At 39.7% G+C, this 12343-nt stretch overlaps 2 protein-coding genes across 3 annotated transcripts in view; both read right to left on the reverse strand.

Moving 5' to 3' along the window:
* Positions 1 to 12343, reverse strand: part of LOC131675357 (cadherin-87A) — a 943248-nt gene that overhangs the window by 103057 nt on the left and 827848 nt on the right. The window contains exon 23 of one of the 2 annotated variants that reach the window (XM_058954308.1): positions 4979 to 5054. The exons of the other annotated variant lie outside the window; for it this stretch is intronic. Coding sequence (XP_058810291.1) covers positions 5051 to 5054 — 4 coding nt within the window. The 3' untranslated portion in view covers positions 4979 to 5050. Of the gene's footprint in view, positions 1 to 4978; positions 5055 to 12343 lie in introns of those variants that run through there. 2 annotated transcript variants of the gene reach the window in all.
* LOC131675417 (uncharacterized) lies at positions 618 to 2783 on the reverse strand. The gene has a single exon (XM_058954395.1). The coding sequence runs from the start codon at positions 2781 to 2783 to the stop codon at positions 618 to 620; it is 2166 nt and encodes a 721-aa protein (XP_058810378.1).

The raw sequence follows: 12343 nt of genomic DNA on the forward strand, positions 1-12343 counted from the left end.
GCTGTTTCCATGTTCTCAACTGACGTTCTGATGAAACTTGTTTATATTTACTCTGGACGGAACTTAAAGACAGTATCTTTTTCTTACCACTTTCCCAGTATTCAACAGCTTTTCTTTTATATCCATCGTCCAGTACCGTATTTGTTACCGTACAAGTAGGTACCTCGGCATAGTCTATATCATGTATTTCTTCAAATTGATCGTCAATTACTTCTGGATTAATATCAAAATTATCATTCAGGGAACATAAGTTCTCACTTGTCTCACATTCAATACCTGAATTCGTTTCAAAGCTTTTTCTCAATATATCTTCAACATAATCGTGTAGCTGCTTCTCTGCATCGTTTAATATAGGTATACTTTCTACAACCGCACTTATGTGGAATGTTTTCAGTAATTTTTGAATGACGTTGTGAATTTCAATTGCGATTTTTTTTTTTTTTTTTTTTTATTGAGCTTTATCAACTGCGATGCAGTTTATTACAGCTATACTATAAGTGTTATATACAGAACATTTTACATTATTTTCGCTTAGTATGTACAGGGTTCGTTATGATGTATACAAACTTTGTTATGATTTATACATAAATCTCGCGGGATTTTACATTTTGCTGGTTTTAAATGTTAATATTACATTTTTTTAAAAAGGAAAGTATATGTTCGCACGCATTGACATCAGGGTTCGCGACAATGGACTCTATATTTAAGGGTAGTTGATACTGCAACTTTTTGAGATTAGCCAGAAGGGACAATCTTTGGGAGTTGTATAAATTACATTGCCAGAGAATGTGATTGATATCTTCCGGATTTTGATTACATTTACATAATGGGCTATCTACAACCTTTATTTTGTAAAGTGATGCTGCTAAACTGTAATGGTCACTTCTGATGCGATTGACTGTGACGATGAGTTCCCTTTTTAGTTTGAATTTACTGAACCAAGGGGATTTCGCTTCCTTGTAGAAGTTTTTAAAAAAATTTTTGCCAGTCGAGCTTGCTTGGTTTATTATTACTTCTTTAGTTTGATTTTTGCAAGTTAATTTGAATCTTTCGAAACAGTCTGTAAAAGGAACTTCTCCTACATCAGTAAGTTCGCATTCAGTGGCCGCTTTTGCTACGCTGTCGGCAATTTCATTACCTTCAATGCCTCGGTGTGACGGAATCCAGAAAAAGTTTGTAGACTTGTGACGTTGAGTTAGATAGAGATTCGTTAGCTTAGTTTTTATTTCGAGAATGTACGGATTAGTTTTTACACTGAGTTTTTTTGACGCGAGAGAAGTGAGAGCACTGAGCGAATCAGAAAAAATGAAAATGTTACTATGCTCGCTATTTGCGGTTACATCAAGCGCATCGCTCAACGCTATACACTCGGCAGTATACACCGATGATAGAGAGTTAATTCTTCTTTTCACTTCGAAATGATTTTCCAGTGCAACGCATGCGGTTCCTACGCTGTGAGAGGTTTTACAGCCAACTGTGTACAGCGCTAAGGCGCTATTTTCTCGTATAAAATCAGCTACTTGTTTATTTGGGTCGGAGGAATGTTTCAGTTTTTCGCCAAATTCAATATTCACAGAGATGTTAATAATTTGATCACGAAAGTTGTGACAATACAAGTGCGTCTTTCCTTTATTAATTATTTTGCCCATTAGTTCCATTGAGTTGATAATACTTTGACTGATGATTTTTTGGGGTTTTTTGGAGTGTTTTTTATTTATATAGTAAAAGCGTTTCACTGATTTAAAGGTCTGTGAATCATGACAAGAAAATGTTTTAGCCAAGAAGCAGTTGGAAAGGTAAAATGCTCGGTGTTCAAGGAGAGATATCTTAGACTCAGCTATTAGTATATTTTTTGGAGTACTCACGCGAAGACCGAGAGCTTTTCTCAATGCACTAAACTGAAGTTTTTCGAGTTTATCAACAGCGCTTTTACGAGAAGGAAAATAAATGAAGGACCCGAAGTCGATTATAGACCTTGCAAAACTTTTATAGAAGGTGAGGAGCGTGGTGGGATCGGCTACCCACCAAGTTCCACAGAGGAACTTAGTAATGTTGAGTGCTTTGGAACATCGTTTGTGAACTGAATCAATTTGTCGGAAAAATGAAAGCTTGTAATCGAAAATAATTCCTAAGAAGCGAACTGATTCACTTGATTTTATGGTGTTAGGACCAACTTTAATTATTGTTTCTCCAGGAAGAATGTTGGTGTTGTTGAAATGAATAAGATCAGTTTTTTCTGGCGCAAGCTCTAATCCTAGCTTTTTGAGATTGTTTTCAATAATTTGGATTGCTTTTTGAATTATGCTCTTGGCTCTTTTTAGCGAGGTGAATTTGATGTAGATCGCGATGTCGTCTGCGAATTGTGACACTTCAACGCTTTTTTGCAAGTTTTCTGTTATACTACTAACATAAAGAATGTAAAGTAGCGGACTTAAGACTCCGCCTTGAGGAACACCTTTAGTGGCAAGTCTGGGGTTGTTGGGGCATGAATCTGAATATATTAGCCTTTCGTAAGTGATAAATTTAATAAATATTAGGAGTTTCTCTGGGCAGCCGATTGATGCTAATTTATTAAGTAAAATATCAATTTTGACATTATCGAAAGCACCGCGTACATCTAAGAAGGCGGCTAAAACTTCTTTTTTCTCTACGAAAGCTTCTTCGACTTTGAGGGTTAGATTTGACAGGTTGTCCGAGCACGAATGTCCTTTACGAAAGCCGTGTTGACTAGCAGGAAGAAGATTATTTTGCTCAGCCCACCATTGGAGTCTATTTTTTACCATTGTTTCGAAAAGCTTGCATACGCAAGAAGTTAACGATATAGGGCGGACGTTTTTGTCATTGCTCTTGGGTATGAAATGAATAAAGGAGTCTTTCCATGAGGCGGGGAAGTCATTAAACTGATACATTTGATTGAAGATGTCGACAAGAAGGAGTTTAAATTTGACTGGAAGTTTCTGGAGAATTTCAAAATCTAGCCCATCTATGCCACAAGAGGATTTCGTATTTTTGTCATCGAGTGCAATATTTAGCTCCATAAAATCAAAGTAAGCATCTAAAAATTCGTTATCATTACATTTTGGAATGAAGCTTGGGTTGATTGGGCGATATGGAGAACATATTTTGTCCAAGGTTTTTTGTTTGAACTATTATTGGAAATTTTCACCCACTTATTTTTTAAAACTTTGCTTTTATTCCAAACATAATTTTGGCTAGTGTGGAAATTTATAGTCTCGGCAAAATTCCTGAAACATTCCTTTTTTTTCTTTTTAAACGTACGTCTAGCGAGAGCCGCGTGTTTTCTATACAAAATGAGATTGTCTAGTTTCGGATACATCCTCCACTTTTTGTATGATGCACGGCGCAATCTTTTGACTTTATCGCATTCATCGTCCTACCAAGGAACAGGGTTAGTTATCTTTACATTTTTTGCAGAACTATTCAATGTGGGCGTGGCAAGCTTTACGGATTCCATAACAATGTGTGTAAAAAAGTCTTATTTACCAGGGGGTAGAAATATATAAATATAAATATAAATATATATATAAATATATATATATAAATATTTACGGTGAAGAAATCAATTTCAATTGCGATTCTAACACAATTTTAATATTCAAAAACGTAGATGTCAAGCAAAGTTCTATTACTAATTTACTGAAGTATGCTGATCGAATATGTTTATATACTGTAAGTGAACAAAACATGTTTTGAAGTTGGCACCACACAAACCAATATCAAATTAAGGTACCCGAGGTTCCTCCACTGTTAGATCTTGGCTTATCACATACGTCAACGATTACGATTTCTATCAAGGAAAAAAACAGTTACAGTTCCAATCTTACTATTTGAACCACATGAACCGCATTCGTTGATTATGGTTTCTATCAAGGAAAAAAAACAGTTGCAGTTCCAATCTTGCTATTTGAACCACATGAACCGCATTCGTTGATTGTGGTTTCTATCAAAGAAAAAAACAGTTATAGTTCCAATCTTGTTATTTGAACCACATGAACCGCATTCGTTGATTGTGGTTTCCACGTCATGCCACAGTTTGATTTTGTTTTGCCACGCACATACTCGAGTGTGTTTAAGGTGGGACATAAGAGTAACATTATCTCATGTCAGTATTTTTATACTGGCTAAAACTGCCTCGCGAAATACGTACATATACCTATTAGTATGGTAAAATTAGTTTGTCTAATGACTTTTTTCGTAATAACATAATAATCGAATTTCCTCAGGGATAGTAGTAATATTTGTTGAACATAATGATTTAAAAATGAAATTCCCCGTGGCTATTTCGAACTTCAAAAATTTGCATGATTTCGTAGTTGCATTTGCTATTTTCTACCTATACATAAATATACGTAATTAAGTAAACGTTATCTTCTACAAAAAATGTGCATATGTCCTTTTATTTGAAGATACTATAAATATTTCGAAATCGGGATTATGAATGACAGGGATCTGGGTTCCGGATATCAGAAAATAGGAATGCAGGAGTTCGGGGTTACAGCGTGGCAGAGTAACCAGCTCGAGGATTGATGAAATTCGGATGTAGGAGCTCGGGGTTACAGCATGGCAGGGTAACCAGCTCGAGGAATGATGAAATTCGGGTGTAGGAGTTCGGGGTTAGAGCGTGGCAGGGTAACCACCTCTAGGGTTCAGGAAATTGGAATTAAGAGTTTAGGGTTAGAGCGTGGCAGGGTAACCAGCTCAAGGGTTAAGGAAATTGCGGCTAAGAGATTGGGGTTACAGCGTGGCTGGGTAACCAGCTCGAGGGTTGATGAAATTGGGGTGTAGGAGTTACGGGTTATTGGGTTCGGAGTGGTAGGGGATCAAGGTAACAAATGAATGCTCTGTTCACTCACCAATGAAGAGTAGCAGCCCCTGGTGACGGATACTGTATACTTTTGTGTTAGATTTTGAACGGAATTTCATAAACTTCATTTCTTCTGAAAAAATTTTGCAAGAAAATATTTGAAAACATAGCTTTTCTTTCAGGCGACTTAGGAGGTTGCAACCCCTGTAGACGAAATCCATATATTTAGCTGAAATTTTTTAAAAGAATTTTGTAGAGTTTGTGTCTGTGCGTGAAATACGAAAATTTTGCTATACAATGGTGTTGAGGGGTATCTTTCGGGGGTAACTTTCACCCTCTAAATAGTTTATTCGGCAGAACAAAAGTATACACAGGGTGATTCAAAAACATATCTAACTAATAATTCCATTCGATTCGTCTCGAAAAATTAATTTCGAATTGTGTTCTTAGTTTTTCGATTAAATAATTAGGTAATTAGATGATTAGCTTCAAAGATCGGCCAATCAGCGCACAGCTTTAGAAGAACGGGCGCTTGTTGGCAAACGCAGAGCACTGAGGGGGGGGGGGGGGGGGGGCAGCGGTGCGCGCCGCCGCCGATTGCAAGCGCTGCTCAACCCAATCGTGCAACACGGAGCTCCCATGTCTACATACTGATATACGTATTCATTGATTGAACGCGTATCGATAATAAGAACGGTTCAATACCGATTGACTAATAACAATGATGCACGTGAAAGCTTTTGTGTTTATTTTGCGAAATAGGTTATTTAGTATTCGTGGTCGTCGAATTCAAACTCGCTGTCGTACTTAAGAATTATGTTCATTTAATCCTGAAAATCGCTGTGATCGGCTACTACATCATTGCTTTTTTTTGCGTTTGAAAACATTGAGATCAATAGGTAGAGGCATAAAGTGTGTTTTCAATTAGCTTGGTTATACGTTTTTTTAAGATTAAGAAATAAAATAATAATAAATAAATACTGACAACCCTCGGCTGAAAACTCCCATGTGGGAAAATCACTCCTGATGTGTCATCACAATTGGAACAAAGTCTCAATTCGCGTGTGCGAGACGATTTACACTAGTCACACACAGGAAATGCATCCTAACATTTCTCACGCGTGCGAATCGTATGACATCTGAATTTGAGACTATGGGTGAGACTCTAATAGAGCCTATAATAGAAGGAGCTTTTAATCTTAGAGAAAAAACGCGTTTTGGCAAGTAGGTGGCACGTAAATAAAAATGCTGTCGCTACGATGGCTTGCAGCAACTCGGCGCCTCGAATCAAGTAAGTGAAATTTGAATTTCAGTAACGATCATTAGTCATGAAATTATTTCCAGCACATAATAATTATAAAGATAATATTGCAATCCTGAAGACTAGATCTACAATACATTGCGCATTTCTGAAACATTATTATCAATCTAACGAGAAAGCTACATTTATCAAAATAGTTAGGATTATTGTAGAACCCATTAGAACTTTAAGTCGTAATCAGGGAAGCGAAACGCTTTTCATAAAGTGCGTAAATGTGTGTACATCAATTTTTCTAAGTTGAATTAAGAATTATAAATAATAAAAAACTGAAAATTATAAAAGTCGTCGCCACTTTTCGGTGAAAAGAAATTCCAAAAACAAATTTCCATAATTTTTTTTAAAATCAATCTCTCGTTACCCTGTTCCGCATGGTAATTTCATCGTTTAAAAAACCGACATACGAAAGAAGATCTGTAATGAGCCAAAGGTGCCAGGCTGCTCGGAGAGAGTAGTGGATGTGGCGAAGGTGCGAATTTTGAGAAGAATAAACGAAACGGGGAATGAAGCTGGGGGGCATGAGGACAAACGAACGCAGTGGGACCAAAGAGAATGGCGGTCGCAGACGGGGAAGCCCATTGAGGTTTATTTTGAATTTAAAATGAGCAAAAATCTTATCACCGTCGATTTTGGCTCTGAAAAAATGTTGAAAGCAGCAAGTTTTACCTTGAAGGGCCTAGAATGAAAAAGGATTCCGATTTTGGTGATTACAAAGTTCGGTGTGATACTTTTTCTCGAGCTCACAGTCAAAAACTAGGAAATTTAGTTTTTCGCTTTCAGCAAGGTCGCGCTGGCAATTGTACGCTCCACAATTGTTTTTCGATCTCGAAAATGTGTTTCCCATTGTATTTTTCATCGCTGAACACGAATCTGAAATTAAATTGTTTCGACAACTTGAAAGTTCGACAAAATTTGATACGCGGAAACAGAAAAAGTCACCCTACTGTTTTCGCGTTTCCTGGACGCGAGTTTGAAGTCAATTGTCATCACAGCTGTCATGACAACTGCTAACTGTCAAACTGGCAATTTGACTTTAGATTCGGGGTCAACGACAACAAATACAATGAAAAAAACTTCTTTTGGGAAAAACATGATACTTTTAAAATTTTTTTAGAGCCGAAATCGACGGTCATAAGATTTTTGCTCTTCCATGATCATAATAAACCACAGTGCGGCCTCAGAAAAACTGCGAAAGAAGCGAGGCTCAAGTAAAAATTCTGATGATGCCGAGGTTTAGGCGAAGAGGGTAGACGTGCGCTAAGCTGTTCTGAGAAAAAGGGGACATATAGCAGAGGCTCGAGGAGGAAAAGAAGACGAGCACGGCGCGGCCTTAGAAATAGGCAGGAGGAAGCTGGGACTTGATTAAGCAGAGCAGACGAGCGCAGTGATGACTGAAAATACGACAAGCGAAGCAACGGCGCTAAAAAGATAGCAGACGAGCCCAGTGCTGCTCTAAAAAGGAGCGGACGAGCCTAATGTTGCTACGATAAAAGGGTATGAGTCGAGTGCGGAAATGTAAAAAGGCAGATTAGCGAGGGCAACGTTAAAAAGTGTAGACGAACGAAGGGCTGCGTCTAGAAGGGCTGACAGGCAGAAGGCTACGTCAAAATAGGACGATCGAGCGGAGGGCTCAGTGATGTAGGGCAGACGAGCAGAGACCTAGGTCATAATATAACAAATGAGTGGAAGGCTGCGTCTAAAAGGGCAGACGTTGAGAGGGCTATGTTAAAACAAGACTGACGAGCGGAGGGCTGTGTAAAATAAGACGGACGAGGGAGGACTGCGTCCAAAAGGGTAGACGATCAGAGGGTTATGTTAAAACAGGACAGACGAGCGGAGGGCTGTGTAAAATGGGGAAGACGGACGGAGGGCTGCGTCATAAAGGGCAGACGAGCAGAGGGCTGCGTCGAAATTAAACGGACAGTGAAAGGGAGACATCGGAATAAGACGGACGAGCGGAGCGCTGCGTCATGAAGGGCAGACGAGCAGACGGCTGCGTCGAATTTGGACAGACGGGAGCGGTATTCGTCGAAATAAGACGGACGAGCAGATGGCTACGTCATAAAGGGTAGACGAGCTGGGGGCTGGGCGGAATAGGGCGGACGAGCGGAAGTCAAGGCTAAATGAGACGGACGAGCTGGGGGCTACGTCGAAATGTGACGGACGGGCAGAGGGCTAGGTGAAATAGGGCACACGCGCGGGGGCTGTGTGATATAGGACGGACGAGCAGACAGCTGCATCCTCAAGGGCAGACTAGCAGAGGGCTATGTCGGAAAGAGCAAACGAGCTGTGGGCTTGATGAAATAGGGCAGACGAGCGAAGGGCAGAGTAAAACGAGACGGAGGGGGCGTGTGAAACAAAGCGAACGCGCGAAGGGCTGCGTCTAAAAGGGCTTGCGAGCCGAGGGCTACGTCGAAATTAGACGGACGGCAAGGGGGAGACGTCGAAATAAGACGGACGGGCAGAGGGCTGGGTGAAATAGGGCACACGAGCCGAGGGCTGTTTAAAATAGGATGGACGAGCAGACTGCTGCATCCTCAAGGGCAGACGAGCAGAGCGCTATGTCAAAAAGGGCAGGCGAGCCAATGGCTGGGTGAAATAGGGCGGCCGAGCGGAGGGCTGTGTGAAATAGGGCAGACGCGTAAAGCGCCATGTGCAAAAAGGCAGACAAGATGAGGGCTGAGTGAAAATGGACGGACGAGCGGGGGGTTGCTTTCAGAAGGGTAGACGAGCACAGGGCTATGTCCGTGTCCGAGTCCGCAGAAAAGAGTGCAGATGCGTTGTGCTGAATGGAAAAAACGGCAGTGGAAGCAGTTGCATAGATTGTAGCCAGTCGAACATGGGGAGACCTCGCAAAAGATTCAAGCAGTGCGGATTCGAAAAAATTGGCGAAGGAGCCCAGTGCTGCTTTAGTAAGCGGAAAAACGCTTAGGCAAACGCAGTACTGACTGGGAATAACGGCACATAAAAGCGAGGGCGCTAGTTGTAGGCTAGACGAGCAGGGGGTGGCTTTGGAAAAGGGTCAGGCTAAGTCGGGCTCGAATAAGAAGGTGGTCGAGCCCATTTCTTCGATGGAAAAGGCCAATCGAGCATAGTGTTAACTTGGATTGATAGTTAACGACGAGCAATAACAGCAGGCGGCTTGGGGACAAGATAAGGCGGTCATAGTAGGGTCTTAGAAATGGATCCGACGGAGCAAGGGCGCGGAAGTGATCCCAGACGATCACATTGTTAACTAGAAATTATGTCAAACGGAGCGGATTCTCGGAAAAAGAGGACGGATGTGTCTAATGCAGGTTTGAAATAGAGTTAGACGAAGTTGGGTTCGGAAAAGAGAGCGGACGAAACCATTCTGACTTGGAGAAAGAGTTAGTCGAAGCAGAGTCTCAAAAAATAGGGCGGAGCGAGTATAGTTTAAGAAGATGGGAAGGTAGAGCAACGACTCGGAGGAAAAAGCGGTCAACCTTAGGGCGTTCTCAGAAGTGTGTCAGATATATAGAGATTTGTGTGAAGGGCAGATGTGCTTAGTGCTACTTGATAGAAGAATCGGAATCAAACATGGACTTTGGTAGAAAGGCAAAGAAGCACAGTGTGGCCTGGTTTAGCCGTAGAAGACGTGAAGATAATATTGAAAAGACAAAAGCAACGGGCGGAACAGGTAATGCAACAGACCAAAGGTAAGCTGTGGTATAAGTGTCAATGATCAAGAGTTAGACGTAGTCGATGTTTTGGAAAATATGGGAAAGGAAGGACGAGAGCGGAAAAAAAGGTAGAATAACGAGAACGGTCTCACCACCCTACGTTTATTTAACCTTTCGTCAGGTGACATTCTGTCACCTCACCCACAATTATTTGTCTCGATTCCAGTTTTAGAAGTTGAACGAGTAAATTATCACTCTTCTTTTTAATTATTTATCTAATTACCTCAATTCTAGAAAAATTTTTTCATAAGTCCACTTATCTATAACTGTTTGTGATGAACTGAGTGGTGTATGAAAATTTAAATAATTGAGGCCCGTATTGAGAACAACCAAAACAGCTAAGGGAGATGATTGAAAAATAAGATTTATATAACAAATCATCTTTATTTACACAGAGTATAACGTTTTATCGAATTATTCGAATTTCGTCTACTATTAGGCTGACTAGTTTTTAGTAAAACCTTAGTAGAAAAGAAAAAATATAAAAAACATGTAAATTCATATCTCCCAATCCGGATCGTTGCCAACGTCGTCATCATCTTCATCCATACTATCATCAGCCTCACCGTCTTCGCTGCCATCATTTTCACCATCGTTGTTCATACCATCATCATCATCTTCTCCATTTTCATCATTGCCATCAACATCAACATCATCACCATTCTCGTCCTCCTCCTCAACAACATCATCATCACCATTACCACCATCATCACCATCCAAGCATTGTTCGAAATGCCCCCCCTGTTGCTGAATACACAAAATAGCTCTACTTACGTCTTATCTGATGTGTAGCTGCATGTATTTTTTCGGGTTCTAGATGCTGGGCGTGATATTGGATTCTTGGTATCATGTCATTTGGGTCATTGAGGCCGCCATTGTGATAAACTGCTTCTTTGGATGTCCCCCATTAAAAGTAGTCCAATGGGTTCAAATCAGGAGATCTTGCTGGCCAGCGTACTGGACCATTATTACCTATCCAATGGACGCCATATACCTTGAAGAATTAAAATATTTTATAAGCGATTTTAATATACCTGCGTAAAATTTGTTATGAAACCAATAATTTTTCTAGCCGACAGTTGTACTAATGAAGTCGTGTTGGTTTTAAAACTTCTGTAGACTAAAGTAGTACGAGTAATCAAAATACTGGCAGCATACGTAGAGATTAAAAAATGTTATATTCAAAGTAGAGTTGAAATAAAAGGAAAAGAGGAGGGGAGCGGATTTTAATTTGAGAATCTTTGAGCGACGGAAATAAAACTCGTCAAGTATGATACAAAGTAGAAAATTTTCATAAGGCTATCTGTCCTCGAACGACTTTTATATTTTTATAAAGAATAATATAAAAGTAATTAAATTTCCTTTCAAGTCAGAGCAATATTCCCTTCAGCAAATAATTGGCATAAAGCCACGACAAAATTATCCTACATGAAATTTCAGAGCGTTAAGACTTTCATTAGGAGAAATCTCGTAAGACAATTTTTGGTAAGGAAGGGTAAAACAGGCAGAATAAGTGAATAAACAGTTGTAGAAAAGAAATACTTTATTCGAGAGAAAGCTTCCGGCGTCTGCGTCACGGAAGAGACTAGAACGAATTGAGCGGCAACGCCGCTGGCGGCCAAGAGAGAGCGAGACGTGTAGTCACGCACATGCGCAGAGCAAAATAGGTGAGATGCTTTTACATATTTCCAACAACAATGTATACTATAATAATTACCTGATCAAGATAATTCCTTACATTCGCTGCAGTATGTGCTGGTGCACCGTCATGCATGAAAATAAGATTTTCTTGCAGTTCTTCTGGCACACCATCTTCATCAAGCAATCCTGGAAGTATATCCTGCAGGAACTCAAGGTAATTTTCTGCGTTTAGTGGGTTTGGAAGTTGTACCGGATCAATAACTTAATTACCAATCAAGCCTGTCTACATATTGACTGAAAACCGATTTTGAAATCGATCTGGAAATAATGAAGAAAATTTATAAATTTTTCAGTTTATAGTACATTTTGATAGATGTTTGGCGACGCAAGACGTCTCCTATCCACGCATATGTCGTATTGTGTTTTTTAAGACAACGTGAGCGAAGCGAGTCATACCATACAAAGAATTGCAGTTTGATAATTTAACCATATTATTTACAAAAAGTAATATTTATGTTAGTATTTTGATCTTTTATGATTGCATTTGTTCTATTTCGTTTTTTCTCTTCTACGTGCCAACAATCTTAAGGCTATTAATTGAACTGAAAAATACGTGAGGAATTGTATACATTCGTACTACGAAATAAAGTATCAATGCATGATAATTTTTAAAAACGGCGAATGAACATCTCCCTTCACAAAAAATTATTGCTCTTAAATAGTCTTTTGCACTTATAGATGCATATACGAACTACATTTTGTTCGTGATTTAGATTAATGCTCATAATAATGTATGAACTGTGAAACAGTTTTGACTTCATCGTCCCATTGTTTGAGTGTGTGTGGCGGACGTGCTTT

This window comes from Phymastichus coffea, unplaced genomic scaffold, assembly GCF_024137745.1.
Source record: "Phymastichus coffea isolate CEN01 unplaced genomic scaffold, Cenicafe_Pcof_1.1 PCOF00020, whole genome shotgun sequence".
NCBI lineage: Eukaryota > Metazoa > Arthropoda > Insecta > Hymenoptera > Eulophidae > Phymastichus > Phymastichus coffea.

Coding starts and splice junctions, on each gene's coding strand:
- LOC131675417 (XM_058954395.1), bottom strand. CDS start 2,783: ATGGTAAAAAATAGACTCCAATGGTGGGCTGAGCAAAATAATCTTCTT.